The 22,270-nt window shown below is 48.6% G+C and overlaps 2 protein-coding genes across 2 annotated transcripts; one reads left to right on the top strand and one right to left on the bottom strand.

Annotated features, from left to right (window-relative positions):
- Nucleotides 1-192: 192 nt before the first annotated feature.
- Nucleotides 193-10,172, bottom strand: LOC149271883 (large proline-rich protein bag6-like). The gene is made up of 26 exons (XM_089507032.1): nt 10,095-10,172; nt 9,393-9,510; nt 9,106-9,284; nt 8,661-8,720; nt 7,962-8,018; nt 6,821-6,895; nt 6,572-6,702; nt 6,318-6,444; nt 5,877-6,074; nt 5,323-5,584; nt 5,193-5,243; nt 4,359-4,454; nt 4,011-4,153; nt 3,807-3,888; nt 3,368-3,681; nt 2,658-2,931; nt 2,382-2,551; nt 2,239-2,292; nt 2,005-2,107; nt 1,674-1,798; nt 1,432-1,575; nt 1,251-1,307; nt 1,014-1,163; nt 807-914; nt 555-701; nt 193-288 (listed from the first exon to the last, which is right to left on the bottom strand). Exons 1-26 carry the CDS (start codon nt 10,170-10,172, stop codon nt 193-195), a joined length of 3,399 nt encoding a protein of 1,132 aa, XP_089363158.1.
- A 2,650-nt stretch (nt 10,173-12,822) lies between these two features.
- Nucleotides 12,823-16,633, top strand: LOC149271882 (apolipoprotein M-like). Its single transcript, XM_089507034.1, has 6 exons — nt 12,823-12,936; nt 13,371-13,528; nt 14,468-14,541; nt 14,695-14,793; nt 15,961-16,059; nt 16,611-16,633. The coding sequence occupies exons 1-6, from the start codon at nt 12,823-12,825 to the stop codon at nt 16,631-16,633; spliced, it is 567 nt and encodes a 188-aa protein (XP_089363160.1).
- The last annotated feature ends 5,637 nt before the right edge of the window (nt 16,634-22,270 follow it).

Raw genomic sequence — 22,270 nt, 5'->3', positions numbered from 1 at the left:
TTTAGGATTCATACTAAATGAGGGGGTGGGGGGGGGGTGTACGAGCTGTCCAGCCAACATTCAGACCGGGGATGCAATGTCCATAGATTGAGGGAGCGGGTACCATGTTTAGGAACATATATATATATATATATATATATATATATGACTACCACAGTGACAGACAATATTATGTTTAGGGCCGCTCTGTGCTTAGGGGTCTCCCCTGAACACGCGCTGTGTGTTGGGGAATCGCTGAGGGCTGTACGACTCGTTATCCTGAAGAACTCTCTGGATGTCTTCGCAGAGCTGAAAACCGAAGAGAATCTCATCAAGGTCATCATAAGCAAGACCCTCCAGCGATGAAAGCAGAATATATGCGCAGAAGCGGCCCCCGCAGCCATGTTGTTTAAGGTTAAGGAAAAACAGCTACTGTAAAAGGGCATGGGGGCCCAGAATTAACCATGAAGGTGCCCATTATACACACATAAAAAGGTTTATTACCTAGATTTAACAGAAAATCCGTACGTTTTAGGGGTCTACGCTGCCATCTTTGAGGAAAGATATATTCTCACCTGCTCTCTGTACCTTCCTTGTGCTTCACTGTTATCAAGTTCCCTTCTTAGACTTTCTGCACTGCTTTCTGGCTTGGCTCCCGTTGTCCTCATCGCCCGGTTTACGGCTTCCGAGAGGGAGAGGTGAGGACCTTCACCCTGCATCGTCTGGACAGGAGAAATACAAGACAAGCGGTGAATGAGATTAAAACAAAAAACAACAAGGGATCCAGTACTGGTCCATAACGCAGGGCAGGTTAACGGAGACATTACCTTGCGGCGCTTGGCAGGCATTCCGCTAAGGTAGGCATCGCTCAAGGGGGGCTGCTGTTTGATCTTCCTCTGACTCTGCAAATCCTGCCTGATAACCGGGACCCATTCCTGGGAAGAGAAACGGAGATTACGTGGCGTGAATTGGATTACACCCCATGTCCCCCACCCCCCGCAGAGAATAGAGTAAGGGGTAATAATAACACGTACTGGGGGAACCGCAGCGGCCCACGGCTCGGCCCCTGCCTCTGCCTGCGGGGTACGTTCAGACTCTGGGCACAGGATAGGCGCTGAACTCGGAGGGGGTAAGAACATGACCTCCTCTACGGTAGTGGCCGGAACAGGAGAGGCAGCCCCGGTCTGCTGGAAAGACGAAAATAACGGGATGTAACGGGGAAAAGCGGTGAGAGGAAGGAGAGACGAGATACGATTTAACCGTGCGGATACCTGGCCGTCAGCCGGCGTGGTCTCCATGGGCTGTTCCTGGGAAGGAGACTCTGAACCCTGTAAGAGGTATATGTTATAATTAAGTTGATGCACCAGGACACCTTCTTCCTCCATTCAGCGTAATTTGCCCCAATTACCCCCTTTGTTCCACATAAACCTCCTTTAAGTCTTTCAGACTCACCTGAGAGTCGGACCCCCTCCGAACGTGTCGAAGCACTTCCGCCTCCGTTACTGGCATTTGCCCCAGGAGGACTTGGAGCCGGAGAGACAGGACAGACGTCACCCATGAGACCAACGCAGGAGAGACGTCGAGAGAAAGCCTCCTCTGAAAGACATACAGATAGAATAAGATCTGGGCAAATCGGGGCTACAGAGGGCTACTGGGCTAATTCCCGGAGATAGGGAGGGCCATAGGTGGCTTACGATTCTCTCGTTAATGACGGACGTTAGCGCGCTCTGGTCTCCCCGCAGGCAGTAAAGATTCAGGGCCAGCCATTCGAAGAGCGACTGGTTACACATCTCCAGGAGACGCTGACCAAATGTGGAGTCTGAAAGATAGGACAAGAAACAGATTAGAATGAATGCTCGGAGTTCCAACTGGATTTATCACAAAGTAGGATAAAATGGAGCAGGATACCCCGCCCCCCGTTATGGGTCTGCCCCTGCCCCCCTGTTATAGGTCTGCCCCTGCCGTGCCAAATCCCCACTCCCACGGCAGGAGACCCAGTAAGCAGGTGACGGACATATAACGTACCTGCGCAATGTAGGATGTGTGTGGTGATCCGGGTAAACTGCTCTTGTAGGAATTCAAGGTTTGTCCTGGTGATGTCAACCCCGTCACGGACAGTAACCGAAGCCTGTATCATACAAGGGACACCCCACATGAAAACGTGATGCGACACACGCGAGACAAGCAGGAGGGACTCAGCATAAAGGGGGGAAAAAGGGCAAAATGGACAAAAGAGCTAAAAAGGGATGGTGATCTTACAAAGCTCTCCCGTATATATTCCTCTAGTCCATTAATGAGGTTACGAGACGCCATCTGGGGGGGGAAATATAATACAGAATTTACTGACAATTCCAGACACTTGTTTCCACCGCACTTGTCAGACATTTAAAGGGGCGCCATACCTGGATATTCTGCGGAGTGGGGTCTGCCTGATGCAGGTATTGCTGGAGGAAGAAGGAACGGAGCTGGGGCTGCAGATTCTGCAGGGGCTGCGACTGTCCATGCAGTAACATTACCATGTCCACCAGGGAGAAGTGGTGACAGATCAGGGACAAGAGGTCCCCGAAAAACCCTGGTGATGGGAGAGAGCGAGAAACATCAGCGAAGAGGGAAACATGGAGGGAAGGGACCAAGAGAAGGTGATAAAGGAGACAAATGAGGGCTGAGGTGCTTCTTACCCCCGGGTCCCTCAGCATCGGGCTGGAAGATATTATGGGAGCCGCTGAGCCGTTGGATGAAAGCCGCAATACTCTCCGTCCCGCTCTGATCGGCTGCGCTCAGGGACCCGAGCATGGAGGAGAGGACACCCTGGACCACGCTGGTGAAGAACTCAGGGGGCAGGGAGTCTGCAGCGGCACCTTGAGGTGGGGCGGCCGGAGCCGCAGGGGGCGACGGAGCCAACGGAGGGGGCTGAGCGAAGGACTGAGGAACCGAAGTGGATACAGGAATCGGCTGGGAAAACAGACAGAGAATTCCAAAATCCAAAAGCGTTAATATTACACCATTTCTGGATTATTACGCCATATAACGGCACAATAACATGAAAATTGACATAAAAAGACATGTTGGTAAAGAAGGAGAGTCTTGTGAGCTGACAATCTATTAGAAGTGGTTATAGCGGTAATAAATGGATTCCAGCTCATTGATGTTGGCCAATATGATCTGTATTGCTAATATATAAATGACGGCACGATAGAATCATTTATCCCTGCGCGGCATGTTTATAAATGGGAAGACCGTAATAAAAGTGACCTATTAGAGCAGGGGCGTCCAACCTGCGGCCCTCCGGCTGCTGCAGGACTACATCTCCCATATGGGAGATTTAGTCCTGCAGCAGCTGGAGGGCCGCAGGTTGGACACCCCTTAGAGGATGGTGTCAGTAAATGGCGTCACGTACCTGCAGCATGTCGGTGACTCCCTGTAGAAACGCTGGCATCCCTGGCACAGCCACGGTGATACTCGGGGAACCCATGGCAATGTTTGCCATCCCGGAGCTTGCCGTGCCCAGCAGGGAGCCAAGGAGCTGAGAGAGCTGTTGTTCGGGCCCAGGGGCCGGCTGCGGAGTGGGGCCGGATGGAGCAGAGGGAGGGCTGGGGAAGGAAGAGGAGCTGCTGGTGGTGGTGGTTTGGGTGGTGAAGGTGGAGGAGGACGTAGAAGCGGAAGATGAAGTTGACGATGTGGAAGTTGTGCTGCCGCCCTGGGCTGTGAAGAGAGAGAGAAAAAAACGGAGGACAGGCAAAGGCAAAAGTGAGGAGGAAAAAAGTTAACGAAACAAAAATGCTTTTAAGCAACGCGACAACGCAGCTCAGGCATCAGCCCGTACTCACCGACGATGACCGGATGCATGAGAAGCTGACCGACGAGTCCGCTGATCATCTGGGCCAAGGAGGCATCGGCTACCGGCGCAGCCTGGCAAAGAACGGCAGCGAGAAGAGCGGCATCAGCGGCAGAACACACAACTTACACGTCGTTTATACAGATCACCTCCATGTCTTTACAGAGATCGGAGAAATGCCTGCGCGTCTCCTCACCGTTGGGCCGGTAGCGGGTCCAGCCGCTGCCCCAGCTCCTGGCGCGGGTATGTTTGCCCCGGGACGGGGTGGCTGAAGGGGGGTAACAGGCCTTGTGAACACAAAGCGAGGAGTCTGAGCCTGGAAGCCGGGAATCTGCTGCCCTGAAAAAATAACACAGGTGCGCATGTTAAAGATCTCCGAGATGCCTTTTTGTCCTCACCGACCAGAGACTAGAATGAGAGTTAATTATTCTGCCTTTTCAGTAGAAACAACCAGAGAAGGAAAAAGGTCTCATTTTTCTACGTCTTTTATCTTAAGAACGTATTTCTTTGCATACAGCGATTAACGGTGCAACGTGTTTCATACCTGACGCCGCGGCCAAGGCTTGCTGGGTAATCTGGTGTGAAATCGCCTGCATGAACTCGGGGGGCAGACCAGGCATGTGAATGTGCGGACCACCTCCTACAGAATAGGAATACCGACTGATTGACGGGTCAGCGCTATATACCCTGTACTGATCGTACAGCCTGTCCAACTCGCTAGGCTAGCAGCACGCTAAGGGTTAACGTTACCGACCTCTCTGATATGTCCTATTCTTGGTGCCCAGAAACACACGACGTTAAACCGTCTTCTTATACCTGACTCTGCCACATCGAGAAAGTTCTTAGCGCCGGTGCAGACACTCAAGGACTAAAATACTAAGCGGGAGGGAGAGCCTAAGCTCCGGAACGTCTTATACGGGAGCCGTCCCGGTATAACTGCCCCGTTTCACCTTTTCCCAGTATAAAACCTGACCACTTCTCTAATACATGAGCTAAAGGTCACCCAACCTGCTGAATTCAGAACTTTGCTAACTAAACGCAGCAGTAGAAACGTCCCAGTCTGTGGAATGTAAAATTTAACCTCGTTCCTAATATTTGCTGGGACCCCTTAATCGTCACACGACATAAAAACCACACACAGATCGGTGTTTCCATAGAAACTGAAGGTTTCTTCTAAAGTTCTGTATTGTCTTCAGAGAAAAGAGTAAAATGACACACTTGCTCTGGCTTATTTGCCTAACATGCTAGAGAGTGCAGCTAAGTGGAACAGCACCTTTAAATAACGATTGCTCCTGTATTAGATCAGATACCGCAGCTTCTGCTTTGCCGATCACAGATCTAGAACTTTCAGCATCACATTAAAACTAAGATGTCTTACCGTGTCCTGCAGGGGGGGGAGGAACGTTCGTAGGACCACCAGATCCCGAATCTTAAAAGATAAGAGACAAGTAAATAAAGCCTCGGACGTGGAACGGTTTGATTGGCGGATAAGAAGGGTTAATAGTCACCTTGGATGTTCATGTGCATCATCATGACGGGTTCCACAGTCTGGTGAGTGATACGGATAACGCGGGGGTGCGGTGGAGGAGCAGAAGGTGGTGGGGCTTGAGACGGAGTTGGTTCCCCAGTGGGGGCCGACTGACTCTCGGGCGCCCCTCTTTGTTGGTCAGGTGCACCGGGAGGAACAGTCGAGGCTGGGGTCCCTTCAGGAGAGGCTTGTCCGGTGTGGGCTCCGTTTCCGGTCATCGTTACCGTCGTCCCAACGTTAATCTTAAAAACACAAATGGGAATTGGCATATCGGTTGAGTTTAGGACGATATGCGGTAAAATAGAAGCGATCAAAGCGAGGAAGGAAGGGATAGCCATTGCCCTAAATGCCCGGGAAAGAAATCGCTACAAATTTTAGGTTAGTCTACGGCTATTCTTTTTCTTTTGTTGTAATTTGGTTGTATCGCACGGAAACATAAGACTTATGCGTTCAAACTATGGAGTAAGGAGGTAGAGAGTCTAAGGGAACATACAGGGGAAACCTAAAAAGAAACCTTGTGCAAACCCCCCTTACCTGTATTGGTATGGCTGCCTGCTGCAGCAGCATTGGCCCTGCGTAATGCGACATGGGCCGTACCACATGCAAGTGACGGGGGGAGGCCGACGACAGGTTACAGCGGAGATCGGACAAAGCAACCAAAACGTTTCCCAGAAGGCGCAGAGACTCGCCGACCAGATTAAGCACACGTTGAGACTGTTCCCTGTCCTCTTGCTGAAGGAGAAGGGAGAACAAAAAAGGAGAATTTCTTACAAGAACTATAATCTCAATTTAAAATAACATGAATAAAATAAATAATAGTCATTAAAATATTTGAAATCGTCATATCCCGGCAGTTTAATTCTAGAGCGCCAGAGGAACCCGTGTTTGACTTCTTGTGTTTACGGTGATAAATATGCTTCCTATAAAGCACTAGATGAGGTTTGGAGGGCCAAAGAGAAGAATAAATGATCTCACGTTGTCAAAGACGCCGGAGGTTGCATTGCTGATGATTTCCCGGTACCGCTGCATGAACGGGGCGAGACGTTCTTCCACTCGAGAGAGAGACTGGAGGACGTCACCGTATTCAGAGGGGGACGGGTGGCTGCGAGAGAAGGGGTGGTTAAGGTAATACGGAAGCACAGGGGGCATAGGGAGGGAAAAAAAAAAAAAGAGACAAAGAAGGGCGGTCGAAAAGGCAACTGAGAGCATCATAGCGAAGACGGTATTACCTGGGAGCGACTGCACCCGGCTGCCCGTCGGTACCGGGGATGCTTTGAGCTGGAGCCTCCCTGCTGCCACTCTCTCCTTCAGCAGCGGAGGTATCCATGGGCTCAGTAGGTTGCTCGCTGCTGCCATTTCCCTGAAGCAAACATGGGGTGCAAGATGGCTTTAGGACACAGCAGAACCAGCACAGCGCAGGCACGCACTACCAGACATAGCTATACGCAGCACGGCCGGTTCACACGGTCGCTTCTCACCTCCAGGCGATCCAAAATCCGTTGCAGGTCCTGTATCATGTGCTGGGCCAGCACGAGACGGACACGGGGCTCGCTCTGTATTCATGAAAGAGAGAGACAGAAGGCAGAAGGGATACAGGGAGGAGAGATGTTAGCGAGAGGCAGAATACGGAGAGGAGGCGAAGGGGACACAGATGAAAGGGGATAAGACGGACGGAAGGACCCACCGGGCGGAAAAACAAAGTGAGGAGGTGGTGATGGGGAAGGCGGCGTAAAAGGGGGGAGCGAAAAGAATAATAGGGTAAAGGAGCAGTTGTCAGTATGTCGGTGAAGAGACAACAAAAGAAATAAAAGATAGAGGAAGAGAATGAGGGGAAAAAGCAAACGAGACGGACGGGGTTAATTCTCTTGTGCCTTTATATTGTGACTTTTTAGTCTTGTATCTCAACAACAGGTTGACATCTTCAGTAACGTCTTAAAGGGTCTGCGCCATGGAAGCCAAACAATACGGCATGTCATACTACCCCCCATATGTGGTTTTCATGTTTTTCATAAAAAAAATCTTGCAAATATTTTAAAAAGCGATTAAATGGGCGGCCAATCAGAAAGAGCCAGATCAAATGCATGCTGGGATACTTCCGCTTCTCAGCAGCAAAGACTCGATCCCAATCAGGTGTTTCGAGGGGAAAAAAGTGAATATAGGCTTTTATGGCTTATTGATCTTTATTGACCAAATAACTGTAAATTTAGCATGTTTAGCTTTTCATTGATTCTAATAACAAAAGAAATGCGGAGAAAGAAAAAAAAAAAAAAGAGAAAATAGTGGACAATGGGGGCCGAAACCAAAAATAGGTCTTAAATGTGTCTTAAGTAGGATATATTTCAACGTGTAATAGGCTCCAAGGATAATAATGATGCCAAATATTACTTCACGGTACCACACAAAGAAAAACGTGTAGGGGGTAGGGAGATGGCTGCATGCCGAGGATGAGCTGGAGGCAATGCACAATAAAACAGAGGCCATGCGCGCCGCTACAGATGCCACGAGATGCTTAGAGCGTGCCAACATCCCAAAAGTCATATGCACGGCTCGTCCCGGGACTGTACGGAACACAGCCGATGAGAATGGTCTGCGTGACTAGCTGCTGAGCCTTGGCCGTACCTGGACTGGGAGTTGCTGATCTAGGTTTATATGGACATCGAGAGAAGAGCCATCACTCTGAGTGAGAGAGAAAGAAATAGGGAGGGAGAGGAGAACAAGTCGGGGAGCGCAGCAGCCGGAGCGGAGGGAGGAAGAATTTCAGAAGAAAAACGTGGAGGTGAAAAGAGAAGACGTTTGTTGGGAATGAGCGTGGAGGGGGGGGGGTACACAGAAAGGAAAGACAAAAAGTGACAGTGGGGGGTAAAGATGGAGAGAACATAAAGTGAGAGCAGGGGAAGGTACAGCGAAGAGCGTAAATCAGACACGGATCCCTGTAATTCACCAAAAACACAAACATGCAAACAATCCGCAGGGAGGGACAAGGGACGTCCCACCACGGCGGTTACCGGTTACCAATACCGGACACATGCAAATGTACTAAAATCTATGATAATTAATACCCCCAAAGTACATGCGCGGGCTCCCTCTTTTACCTGTAGGGGACATCACACATACAACCGCTCTATTGGACCCTTAAGCTTTCTTTACAATAGGCCCATTTTCTGGATTACCATTTTATTATATATATATATATATATATATATATATATATATATATATATATATATATATATATATATATATATATATATATATATATATATATAGAGGACTATTAGGCCTCATCACAAAACGCCATGGCACATTTCACTTACTTACCCCACTAACAGCGGAAACCCTGGGTCCTCTAGCAGCTTCACCGAGTCCTGACATCACATGCTGTAAATAAAGGAAGACGGTAAGCCAGGAAGGAAACAACCACCTCTGTTAATTACATTTTTACTGTATTACAGGAGTTTCTTTAAAACCGCGTCAATCCAGGGGCCAGAAACCCCAGTGCCCAGGTTTTTTCCACGAGCGGCACCCAACTCAATGTTGTTGCCAATGTAGTGGTGGACGCCGGTCTTTGCCAACATTGCATAATACTCAATTTCATATTTTCTGCCAGTAACCATGTGACGTCTACAGTTTACAGACTCCAGGGACTTTGTTGTCTTCTTTGCGGCCAGCACGATGGCAGCTCTGGGATCCCGGACCAGACGTGTAGCTCCAAGATGGCCGGGGACCCAGAAAGCAGAAGGTGATAAACAATGTATCATCTCACCGGCAGGTTAAACGTTCCCACCATCACGTAGCTGTTCCCATTTCTCTCCGGACCTCCGGCCCCTGCTCCACTTGCTCCATTGGCACCGGTGGAAGAACCTGAAGGAGCTGCACCCCCCGCAGCAGACTGGGTTTGGGGTGGAGCGCGTTCCACGAGATGGATCACCTTCCCATCTACATCTTTAAGACAAAAAAACAAAATTATGAATGAAAATTGCTTGCTGAACAAGAAAAAAACCCAAACATGTATAGAACTATAAAAGGAGAAAGAACCCGATGAACACTCACTGTATTCTTTCAGCTTCTTGTCCTCCTGTAATACTCGGCCCTGATAAATGAGCCGCTGCTTTTCTGGGGGTATTCCTACAGAACTGGAAATCTGGTCTTTGAAGTCTTTCACCGTGATCTAAGGAGGGGGGGAAACAGCAGCTGGTCAAGAGAGGAATAATACGACATTTACAGAGCCCCCCGCTGCAGCTTCTCCTATAACACAGAATAAAAACGACTCGACCGATAGAAAAGCTCTCCTGCACCAGCAGCTCCTTCCAGTCCTATGACAATGGGATGCCCAAAAAACCCTCTAATGACCAGTATATCAGCCCATTTTATTTAAAGGTATAATTATACATATCGTGCGCAGAAAAACTCTTTTAAATGTGCCTAAAAACATAAAATATTCCTATAAACAATTTCCATGCGTTATTTGTGAATCTTTTACATTCCTTTTACACAAAGCACAGCTAGTGTACGGCTGAATGTTCCTGGCTTTCATCAAGCATGCGCAACGACAACCAAGCTTGTTAAAGAAAAGCAGAGAAATATGCTGCCGCCAAGTGCCCCCCCCCCCGTATCAGTGCCAGAGATGGACTTTTAACTGAGATCCGCTAACACAGAAGCAGTTAATGGGCTCGATACGGCTTGTTCGCGGCATCCACACACGGCTACTGTATGGCACCGGAGACCCCGGCAGAGCCCTTCGCTGTCCCGCACCTCTTTCTCCACCGTGAAAGTCCGGGTCTGGGAGTCCAGCGTTTTCACCGTCACCTCCATTTTCTCGTCTGCCGCCATACTGTAACCTGGGAGAAACGATCGGGGCGGAAGGGACAGGAGGAGAAGCGAACGGAGTTAGTTTTCATTTCGCCAGAAAGAGGAAAAGACGCAGCCGGAGCATCGCAACGTCCCTGGCCCGTAAACTCCCTGATCCGGAGGGCATTTCCATATCACAGAGACCTGACTTCTAGAAGCCCAAGGGGGCTAAAGCCTAAGCGGTACAGAGAATGAGCGTCCATGTTATCTACATAGAGTGCGTCATTTTACGTGGATTTGTATAACTTTATTTGTATTAAATCTATGAAAACATAGCATTTGCCAGCAGATCTTGCCCCGTAAGGACTCAAACCTTAATAAGTCGTGGGTCTCGTCTTAGATTCAGGAGCCGTATGTCTATCCCATGTGTGTGTTTAATACCCTCACTGTATTACCCTCTACCACCTCTGCTGGGAGTCTGTTCCACTTATCTGCCACTCTCTCAGTAAATGAAAACCTCCTTCCATTCCACCTAAACATCCGACCTTCTGGTGTTAGATTCGGGTCTCTTGTTCTAACATTTCCCCTTATCCGGAATAAACTCCCCTCCTGCACTTTATTAAATCCCTTTATGTATTTAAATGTTTCTATCACAGCCCCCGCCCCCCCTCTCTCTTGTCCTCCGAGTCGGACATGTTGACTCCCATTGCTATGGTTCTCCTCCTCCATGTTTTTTCCTGAGTGATGTATTTTCAGGCATGTTATATAAATAGAGATAAATCACTTTTGTCAGTCTAGAGACACGTTTAGTAGGATGTTTCACACACCTGGGGGGGGGGGTATGAAAGGCCTCTTCATAATCCCACCCTGACAGCCCACCCATATAATAAATAAAGACCGAAGGCCGCGCTGTGAGTCCAGGTGCCGGAAACCCTTTGATCTGGGGACTCGGGTTGGCTGCCTTGCTTGTAGCCCCTACGGCTAACCCTCTAATAACCCCTCAATTAACCTCTAAACGCATGCCCCAGCCCCCAGGCCTGCGATCTGCACCACAGGTACGTACCTATAAGCTCTGGTTTCCTTGGTAACCAGAGACACCGACAAACAACAAGTGCTGCAACGCAGACAGCAGCTGCCAGGCCGCTTCCGGGTTCTCTGTTAGACTTCCGCCTCCGGGAGCACTTCTGTACGTCACTTCCTTCTGCGGCAAAACCCCGTCAAGTGCCCTCTACTTCCGATTTAAACGGCTGGCAAAAGCTGCCTTCCGCCCTTACTTCCCCCTTACATATTTATTGTTACAGTATAACAATACAATACAATACTCTAGAAAGTTGTAAATTAAATTATTTTTGTCACGATAATTTTCATACGTCGGCGCCGTCTCCCCTTTTTTTTGCGCTTGCGTTATCGTTATACGTCGCTATACCCGGGAACTTCTTTACGTTTTTACCCTTTAACACAGGGGTTCTCAAACTGCGGCCCTCCAGCTGCTGCAGGACTACATCTCCCATACTCCTCAGCCAGCCCCTTAGCTGAAGGAGCATTATGGGAGATGTAGTCCTGCAGCAGCTGGAGGGCCGCAGTTTGAGAACCCCTGCTTTAACGGCCCACCGTGAAGATTCTGTGTCGCGACCCACCGAGTGCGTTACCCGAATGACTCTAATACCGGTCCTCGTGGAAGATACCACTGACTTCAAGCAGGGCTATACACCATGACATACCGGCAGCAAAACCACCGACTGGAAGCCTTATGTGCGATCACAAAATATAAAGCCATAAGACTGTGTGACCCTGAGAATCTGCCCCTTCACCCTGAGGTTGGGGGAGGGGTGGGCACCAACATTGTTCATGGTGGGTCTGTGTTGGGCATTTTAATGATGTTCTATGGACCTGCCTCGGACACTGGTGTCCTCGTACAGACACTTTGCTTATACCTGGATTGGGGTCACATCCTGAGACCCCCCAATATGTACATCATAGACCCCAATATGCACATATATATATAATCATGCCTGCGAACTCTCTGGTTCCGGCTTCCCGGAGACCACCCTTGCGGGATGCAGGTAGGAAGTCCGGCTGACATCAGTATTGACCCAGAGAAGCGGCGCTTCACCCCGAGTCTCCGGGAACGTATAGAATTGAGCAGTGCATTTAGAGCGAGAATAAAGTATTTGAATTCCATCATTTATGTTTGCGCATTATTATTTTTATGCACCGTCTCGCCCAGCAAACATTCTGAGCGCCTACAAAAGAGATACTTCGGGATTTGGGTGTTAAAAAGGCACCGTCCCTCCTTGGAAGGAACGTTCAGTGAAACAGAAAACATATTTTTTGCATGTGTCTCCTTAAAAGATATCCCTAGGTTTCATTTCAAAATCTGGATAGTTTTTGGCAACTGATTAAACTACGTGGCGATATCTATAATATAAATCCCCCCAGAGCCGCGGTGCATACGGGACGTAGAGGGATCCCCGTTCTTTCGCAACGCTCTGTTTAAACTGACCGGTGGCCTCGTTAATGAGTGGACGAGCGTGGAGTTAATGATTGTGCGAGAGAGAACAAGGGTCTTCGAGAGGGAGAAGAATCAAGAACGAGCCAGGTTCTGAGATAAGAGGTCACAAAGAAAAGGGACAGGAGGAGAAGTGAACGGAGTGCGAGAGAGAAGTGAAAACTGAGGACACGCAGCTCGGAGATGATTGGCAGCGCATGGAAATTTGTCCTTTACCTATATGGTCTTGTCATAGACTCGTTATCTGTCTGCGACGGCAATAACCGACTCTCAGCATCGAGTGTCAACAGGACAGAGGTAATCTGATAGTAATAATAATAGAAAATCAGCTTCTGCAGGCGTGCATGGTGGTAAGCCCTGGGAGGGGGTGGGTACAGGGGGTAGTAGTGGGCAGAACAGCCTCCCAGCAGAGGTGCTGGAGGTGAATACAGTGAGGGGATTAAATATGCATGGGATAGACATACGGCTCCTGAATCTAAGACGAGACCAACGACTGATTAAGGTTCGAGGAGAAACGGGCGACGAGATAGGAGATTGTATGTTTCTATGCGGCACAACCTTGGCACAGAGGGTGATAATACCCACACGGATAAGCATTTGCAAATGTATGAAGCACAGGGGAGGGTATGAGATCCGGGTCACGCGTGTAGAGTGAGGTAGAGAGGTTTCTGGACATGGTAACTAGGGGTTTGGGGTTATTGTGGTAGAGCAATGTATTAAAGCCCTGGTAGTTCCCCTTGCAGTATATGGGACGCTGGTATTTCTTGGCAGCCGCTGCCACGTTTGATTCTGGCGCGCTGGAAATCTTCAAAGTGATGGACAACACCAAATTCCTGGTCCGAGAAAGCACCGAGGGAGAGAAACTGGAGTTCACGGCAGCCATTAGAGTGTGAGATTATCGCTAATTATCATAATGCCATGGTGACATTTCCTTTAATAATTTATTTCATTTTATTTTATAATGAATTATTATTTATTAATATTTGTCTTCATTATGAGCAAAGAGGAGGAAACTTTGTCTATGTCACCCTGATCTCTCTGCTCGCTGATCACACAGTGATCAGTAAGCACGTCTTTGCAGACCTTCTTTTCTGGTCACACAATGCATGATCAGCATAAGACGGAGCATCAGAGACCCCATCGGTCTCTGTACAGACCCCGCAGGGTTACTATAACAGCTAAGGATCCCCTCCTTTGGCATCAGAATTCAGACATTTAAATAGCTTTAAGTGTAATAGTGCTTGTTGCATGCGCTGTTACATTGTATCCGTCAGCACAGAGGCAACGATTTTGGATCCTGCTGACGGAGGGGCGATGAGGCTCTATGGTACCATAGTGCTGGTTTCCCCCGGCATGAAAACAAAGCCCTAATAATAAATTCCCGAGGCCTCCACGTTGGAAGAATACTAATCATTCCGCTGGAAAGCTGGAAAAATTGTATTTTCCCAATAGCAGCTAATGGAATGGTCCAATCAGTGGTAACATTTCTTTGGTTGTTATGGTGATAAAACCACTTTAGATTTTTTTGCATTCTTCGGCACATCTAAAGAGGAACGTTTCTTGCCTTCCAACCACTCTTACCCTTCATTAAACCCATCGCCTGCTATACCTCCATCCAAGACCCAGTCTCACGCCTCTATCGATGGGACCCCTCTTTATTTCCTCTTTTTTGCTCCCTTTCCTCCTTTCTTCACTTAAACGTACGTACGTATTTTGATCACACACACATTATGTATCCGCCACGATATCGCCTCCTTTCGCTCTAAGTCTTTAATTTCCATCTGCCCCTTTCATTATTACTCTTTTATTCTCCATTTATTTCCTGCAGCAAAGACGGATCCTGTATCCCTCGAAAGTGGATCTACCTGTTAACGGATGGGAGCACAGAACTGCGGACAGAGGGTACGAAGGGGGCGTTCGGAGGGGTGGAAAGAGGGGTGATCGTAGGGCAGAATACAAAAGGGAGGATAGTTGGAATGGCGGAGTGGAAAGAGAAAGTGGTGTTGCGTATTGGAGCTTGGAAACTGAGAATGTATCCTTGTTGTGTGTCCACAGGCCACCCAGACAGGCTCACCCAGTTGTTTTCATCCAGTTGCCCACACTGTGCCGTCCTGAAGGAGACAGACAGCAGCACTGCAAGGCTTCTCCTATACTGTATGTTTACCTGGGTCTTGGTCTCTGGTGGGTTTGTGTTATATGAGGCAAGAGAACGACTCCTTCCAGATCCGAGCGAAGATTCCAGCAGATTTCCAGATTAGGGCTACTTAGTATTTATATCTAAATCACAGTACGGTGGCTTTAGCGAGTGCGTCTTGCCTTGTAATGCTTGCTGTGGACCATGGAAGGGTCCCCTACTTTATCAGGAACCTGAGAGGGTTACCTTGTGTCCCATTTTCCCAAATCTGTTCAGTTTCCCAATCCTGCACCCGCGTCTTGATCTCTGCTGGGTCTGCCCATTCCAATGAAATGGCCAAAATTCTTTAAAAAATATATATATATATTATTTTTTTGATACTTTATGCGGTGAGGATATTGTCCGCACATAATTTTGGCTCTGGGAAAAGTTTTGCACAAGAGAAATTTTCTGCGCACACCACCTAAGAAAAATTAGATGGAACATTGATTACAAGGCAAGTTTTTTTTAGGAAAAAGTCTGAAAGGTCACCATCTCCGTATGTTTAAGGTCTCAGAGGAGGAACTCATCATACCGTTGATAGATTTCTTCCTGCTGCCGAATGTCCAACTCCTTCATCTTACTGAGATCTTCTCTCCTCCGTCTTTTTTTAGCTCTGTCCTCTTCATTCTTCTTGCTTAGCTCTCTTCAGTCTGTTCTCTTTATTCTTCTCATTCCCGTCTTCTGCTTTGTTCTTCCCCCATGTGGCTCCTCGGCGCAGGACATCAGCGCAGGAAAGAGAAATAAAACGCAAAGGCAAACCACATAGATTAACACAAAGAAAGCGACATGCATTAAAATAAAAGAACTGGAGAAAGAGGCACGACAATAAGAAGTGTCTATGAGGTTCCCTGGACATATAGATATCATATTTATAGAAAGACCTGAAATACATCAATATAGCTAAAGCTACACAGTGACTCAGATCCTTCATTCACGGGGACACTTCCGATCCAGCACGAGGAGCCCATTGTGTTTGGGTGGGGGGTATAATGTTCCCGCTGCCCCTTCGCAGAGGTAAAAACTGTAGTGGACCGGATTGTAAAGCTGGAAAATAAAACATAAGTGTCAGTAGAAGGTTACTTTGTTTCCTTTGTCCAGCGCCGTCCCCCACTTTCCTCACAATCTCTCCCTCTCTCTCCTCGCAGCTCGCTCTCCCCAGTTAGAAGACCGGTTTATGGAGGAGTTTAAGGATATAGCCGCTTGTGAAGGCTACGAAGATATACTGGAAATCCCGCAGAAACTAGGTAACGGGGCACCTCCGAGCCTTATACTCGCCCTACGTGTCAAGGGCAAGGGCAGGAAGGCCATTTCTGTGGCTTACAGTACCCAGGTGTGGCAATGGGTATGCAGGCCTGGACTGGCCATTTGGTACATCTGGCAAATGCCATGTAGGCCACTGGCCAACTGCTCTATAAACACCCGATATGAGCTTAAAAGCATCACGTCTGTCTTCAGCTGCACTTACGCTATTTAGTCCGGTCAGGCGCTGGCGTCGTTACAATAGAATCTTGGGATTCTAGTGATGGGCTGTTAAAGGGTTAATATCTTTTGAGATTCTTGGGGTCGGAGAATTTAGAAAGTTTCCCAGGTTGCTTTGGACGGGGCGAGAGGGACTTTCACAATACGGAATGCTGATACGTATCCCGAGCCATTGTGAGTTATTAGGAAGGGAATCTCCATGCCAAGGTGTCTGACGAATCCATCTGTGCCCTGGCCGGCACGTCACGAGTTCAGGGATCTTAGACCTCCCCGCTGTCTAGCGCCGTCTGATTTAACATCTTCATTCCTCTTTCAGATTATTGTCAGCCGGATGAATGAAGGGGCGGTGCCAGATGCAGCATTTTTACCCGCTAAGCAGAGCCAGAAGGCAGCAGGATGGATAGAAATAAAACGTTTTTCCGCAAATGTTTGTCATAAGAGAACCAGCATTAAAAGCGAGACTTTGTAGCAGAGCGTTACTTTATGAATAGAGACAAAGTAATCGAAACAGGGGTGAGGCAATGAGTGTGTCGGCGACTTCTTTTACTATGACATCATATACGTGAATGCTCATGGAGACCAGCTCATCATACCTGGAACCTCTCCGTCTAACACCGAAATCAAAGCTGGTTACAGACCACATGCGGCCAAACCGAGCCCACCTATTGTCCATATCCCCCAGTTCAGATTTGTTTTTTATTTGGGCCCTGCTCTGGCCCCGCCCACTTCCCCTCCTTCTTAAGTCTATTGGAAGCTAGCCCCAGCCCTTGAATGTAGCCACTCCCCTTCCTACCTCCCACGAGGAGCCCTTAAGGACAACTGTCCTGAGAAGTCCCCAGATGGCTAGTTGTCACTGCATGGTATCTCCCCTACGTTTCCATCTACGAGTAATTACAATTACAGCCCTTATATACCATTCCATGCCTCCCGTACGCTTAGGGGGGCCACCCTCTTTTTGGGACTCAAATCACTCCCCCCCCCTCTTTCCTCCCCTGTTGTCATTCTTTTTGTAAGAGCACCGCATGTTTAGTTTATCAAAATGGGTTTATAAATTACATTTGGTAAATAAAAAAAAAAAAGTCACAAAGTCACTTAAAAATTCTCAGTAAAGCCTCTTGCGACCCTTCGAGAGGCTGGGGCCGTTATGCGCATGCCCTAGCGTGCTAGAGCAATCCGCCAAACAAAAGCTGGTCTTATTATGTAGTTAATGTGATGAGGTTAACATTTCCATATGACTTCCCATCAAGTACCGTTTAGCAGATAACCCCCATGGCTGCGGTTGATTTGGGTTTCTGTTCCGTGAAATCAAATACGTTTATAAAGTCTTTGTAAAAATGCTTGAAAGATCCAGAAATCGGGACAGGACTTTGAGCCAGAACACGGCCCATTAAACACAAAAAAAGGCAGGAGATCTCAGGTATCTAAGGGCAGCGGGCAGAGAACCCCTTAGAAGGGGGCAGATAAGGACACGGAGGGGCGTGGGACCCCTCCATGTTGGGACTCAGATGTTGTAGGGGTCCGCTACGCAGGAATTAGGATTACTGTACCACATCAATCAGGATTTATTACACCAATCAGCACGGAGGGACAATGTCAGCTTTAAGAGCGATATAGGGTTTATTCACTAAGCAGGGAGTTGGTAGGAGAGTTGCAGTTTCATCTCCAAGACTTTGCTTTACATTCCAAAGGGAGAGCTTCAGCCTCATGAACCGGCCCTGTATTCATCATATTAAAAGCACAACTCCCACTTTAGTGAATAACCCCAAGTTCTACGCTCTTGGTGGGCAGCACGTGCGGCCGTCCGTGACAATAAACGCGCTCTTTCATCCTGTCCACGCGTAAAGCTGCTATTCGCAGGTCGGTGTTCTAAATTAGAACTCCACGCGAGAGACATCTAAGCAGGACAATGGGGCAACAGATGGAGATAGACTGATCCAGACCCACAACCCACACAGTGGTAGACATACACATATTTAATATTGTGTGTAAAAAAAAGCCAGTCTTATACAAGTGAGAACGGTGCGTTTTGGCCTCTATAGCCCACAAGCTCTTAATGGAGCCTTAAAACGGATTCCAGGCAAAGTCCCCCCAATCCTGCTTTTTGGCACCGCGTTTTACTCCACGGGCTACTTTCTTCCTACATTGTGCCCCGATGACCCGTAGTCCTCCGTAGTCCTCCGTAGTCCCCGTGTACGCTGGTCCCAGTGACTTCCGTCTAGGTCACCGTTTCTATGAGGCGTCCAGATCACTGAAGACCTGATTGCGCCCAATGGATTCTAGGTTCTCTGGACAATCAAAGTTCTTGGCTGCTGCTGGTGCTGTCTTTGGAACGCAGAAAAGATCAAACGTCGCCATAGAAACATAAAAATACTTAAAAAAAAATAATAAATTATTTTTCCTTCCGAAAGGAAGGCTAGGATCTAGCACCAGAAGTGGTCTCATCCCATGTGTCCACAGCATTCCTCTGGCGGCAGCGACTTGACGTCATTCAAGGATCCCTCAGCGCAGTGGTGACAACTTCTTCTTCCTCCCCATCGCTGACCCATTGATCTTCAGAATCCGCTGCTTCGTCTTCACTCCCTCCTGCCCACCTGTCCTCCATCTGCTCCTTCTCGTCTCCTTCTCGCCGTTCCATCGCCTCTTCGTCTTCTTCTTCCCCTGCTTCCTCTCTTGCCATCTCCTCCTCCCTCTCTGCCTTGAGGCTTACAATCAAGACCAATGTCTGCAGGATGCCGTAGAGAGAGGCCAGCTGGAACAGATACTCTTGGGCCAGCCAGAGAAGGAGATACATGCCGTAAACCGTGGTCAGGAAGACCGCGAGTCCGTGGATCCACAGCTTGATGGCCCCTTGTACCCCGAAAACGTCCAAAGTCACTCGAAACACAGGAGAAAAAAGCCAAAGACATCCTAGGACACATATGTCTATTACGTGGTGGACCAAGTTGCTGCAGATCTGATAGTGCTGCGCGTTGATCTGGGACGCTGGCCTGGAGTTTGAGCGGCCATCTTTCTTTGTGTACAGGAGCAGGGAGCGGATGCTGGGTAGAGATGGTAGGGGAATCACAGGGAGACTCCAGCGTTTGGGTTTCTGAGGAGACGCTTGAGAATCAGGCGATGGGCTGGAGGATGGCCGAAGCTTGGAGAAGAAGGAAGGGGGTGAAGGCCACTGGAAAGAACGATGGAGGAACATCTGTGTGGGAGAAAGAGAAGAGACCGATGAAAGGAAGCGGGTGGGGAGGAGCAGTCTATTAAAATAATAATAATAATAATAATCATTTTCTCGGAACGCAAATATCATAAATATATGTTAAAAAAGGGCTTAAGTATAATAAAAAAAAAAAAAAAAATTACCCAAAATGTGTATGGATTTATAGACAGATCTCTCCTGTATAAAATAATATTTATTCTATATAATAATAACACCTTTAGTGACGCGTTAAGGGTTCGCTCTTTGCGCTCATCAAAAGCTTTTAGGCAATCGCTGTTATTTTGGGCCACTCGGGGCCCCGTCGCCGCTTTCCTCCCCTAATGCTTTTGAATCTGTGTCTCTCCACGGCAGTTAAACCGATGGATCGCGCTTCTCTGCCACCTCTGCTGGTCGGAGCATGCGGAGACTCTGATGACCTCATAACCTTGCAATCCAGTCTGTCCCAGCACTCAGACCAGAAAGGGAGCGGCATATGGAAGTTTTAATGAGTAGGTGGTAGATAAGTGGAAAAGCCTCCCAGCAGAAGTGGTAGAGGGTAATACAGTGAGGGGATTAAACATGCACGGGATAGACATACGGCTCCTGAATCTAAGACGAGACCAACAACTGATTAAGGTCTGAATCTTTACAGCAGGGTAGATGGGCAGTCTAGACGGGCCGGATGGGGCCGATCTGCCGGCAGATTCTATGTTTCTATGTTTAGACCTCCCTGCTCCAAGCAGACCACCGACTCAAGCTGCCTCCCCCCGGGTATATCACTTTCCACCCCCGCCATCTGTCCTTTTTGGGACTCCGGCGAGTTCAGGAGCTATTTTCTTTGTTGGGTTTGATCTGACGGGGAGGAATTACTCCGAGGCGAGACGCGGCCGGACCCCCCGGACCCCGAAACCCCAAGCGACGTTCAGCCCAGGAGCCGAAAAAAAGGGATCAGCGACTTTTAACAGAACCGCGTTCCATAAACTCAACAATGAAAGTTTATAGATCGCGGCTTCGCGCAACTCTCCGGCACCCAAAGTGTTAACTTCAGCCAGCAAATTAACCCCTTCCACCCCAGCCCTTACCTTCACCCTCGGTGACTCGGCCCCCGGGGCCGTTACGGGACGTTGGGTCTTCGGTGGGGCTGGTGGCGGATTTCGTGTTTCCTCCTCCTCTGTCTCATTCACTCTTTCGAAGCATTCTTCCTCTCTCTCCCACCACTAAAATTCCAAATCCCTCTCTCTCTCTCTCTCTCTCTCCCTCCCGTCTCTTTGACTTTGCTTCCAGAACCTCTCTTTTTCTTTCATTCCCTCATTCTGTTCTTTTTTCCTCCCCGGTCCCGCAGTCCTCTCCGACCTTTGTTTCTGCTCTCTCAGACCGTCACAAAGTTGTTTAGAAGATACTTGGTAGTAGTCACGCTAGGCGCGGCCTCCCTTCCTCCTCTTCCTGGGTCCCTCTATACCTCATACCCGGAATTCCAGTAGGGTGCAGCTGCTACGGAGAGCCAAATGGGACAACCTCCCCCTCCCGGAGACAATAGCCGCCTGTTACTCCTCCCCGGCACTGACCCTTCCTAGAAATTCCAGTTCTTCAGACGGTGTTTCTAGAACAGGGTGCGAGAGACCCTCGGAGTGACGGCTGATTGGCCCCTTAAACTCACAAAGGGCATGTGACCCGGCGTTATCAGGACTGGTCAGACAGCGCGGGTCTGTATGTAATGTAGGGGATGTGCCTGCGCGTTATCAGGACTGGTCAGACAGCAGCAGGTCTGTATGTAATTACACTCTTCGGGGAGGCATCTGTTCCGTTAACGCGCCACTTCTCTATTGTTTACCTTTTATAGAAGCGGCTGCCGGTGGCATAAACAAAGCCCCCCCCCCGCGTGTAAACAGCACGCCGCCGGCTCCTTATAGGGGGAGGAATAAAGCAGTGTTTTTGTAGTTCGCCCGGTAACAGCATTTAGCATTAATTTAATGTTATTTCATCCCAATAAACTCTTTATCTGCAGACCTGGAGCCGCCGTCGGCTGTCACAGCGGCTCCCACACTGAGCTGATGCTTTATGGCGATGCTAATGAAGTCCATCCCTCCATAGACTTTCATTAGTCAGAGAGTCCAGCTGGGTAGAATGATGGTGTCGGGTTGTTTTGATACCCCGGCTTCAGCACATAAAGTACCTCAAGAGTTTTCCGTATCAGTTTTGAACCCCATGCCTGCATGGCTTCACTCGCACCACCCCCAACAGCAGGTCACAGCAGGCTCCTTAGTACTTGGATTACTTCTAAATACACGTACCACAACTGCTGAGTAGAGATTCCTTATATCCACGGCGCAATAAACGGAGACAGGCCATTAACTCTTTACATGTACTTTATTACACATATATAACAGAAGCTGGACTTATTCAGCATCTTTAGAATGGTTTAAACAATTCTTCACGGCGCCGCCATCTTCAGCCTCCACATTCTTGCACCTTGACTGCAGCGATCTCCGTGGGCTCAGGGCCTGGATAAACACGAGCGTCAGGGCTTCGACCGTATAAAAGGTTACATTTCACACACACTTAACATTAGTGTTCACACCTCGACGCAATCCGTACTTCGTTCGCACAAACCTGTGCCAAAGGAGAACGCGGCCGGACGCACCGAGGCTGCAGCGTGTCAGAGCGTTTACTAAAGCATCACGGTTAAAGTCAGAGACTCTAGTCTTATGCTGTCATCAGCCACACTCAGCGGAACGCGTCAGCTCTTGGGACAAACCCGTATACATACCGTGATTGGTTTAGATAGAGTC

The sequence above is a fragment of the Sceloporus occidentalis genome, unplaced genomic scaffold (genome assembly GCF_023333645.1).
Source record: "Sceloporus occidentalis isolate IW3139 unplaced genomic scaffold, rSceOcc1.0.p SCAF_453, whole genome shotgun sequence".
Taxonomy (NCBI): Eukaryota; Metazoa; Chordata; class Lepidosauria; order Squamata; family Phrynosomatidae; genus Sceloporus; species Sceloporus occidentalis.
This window is presented reverse-complemented; position numbering and strand designations above follow the sequence as displayed.

Bases quoted from the DNA above. Each gene is read 5' to 3' on its own strand.
- LOC149271883 (XM_089507032.1), bottom strand. From the start codon at position 10,172: ATGGCGGCAGACGAGAAAATGGAGGTGACGGTGAAAACGCTGGACTCC. The intron at 9,285-9,392 runs GTGAGTGTTCAT...TTTGTCTTAAAG, and splicing joins CAAGAAGCTGAAAGAATACA to ATGTAGATGGGAAGGTGATC. The intron at 3,682-3,806 runs GTGAGTACGGGC...CTCTCTTCACAG, and splicing joins CATGCATCCGGTCATCGTCG to CCCAGGGCGGCAGCACAACT.
- LOC149271882 (XM_089507034.1), top strand. From the start codon at position 12,823: ATGATTGGCAGCGCATGGAAATTTGTCCTTTACCTATATGGTCTTGTC. The intron at 13,529-14,467 runs GTGAGATTATCG...TATTTCCTGCAG, and splicing joins TTCACGGCAGCCATTAGAGT to CAAAGACGGATCCTGTATCC. The intron at 16,060-16,610 runs GTAACGGGGCAC...TTCCTCTTTCAG, and splicing joins GGAAATCCCGCAGAAACTAG to ATTATTGTCAGCCGGATGAA.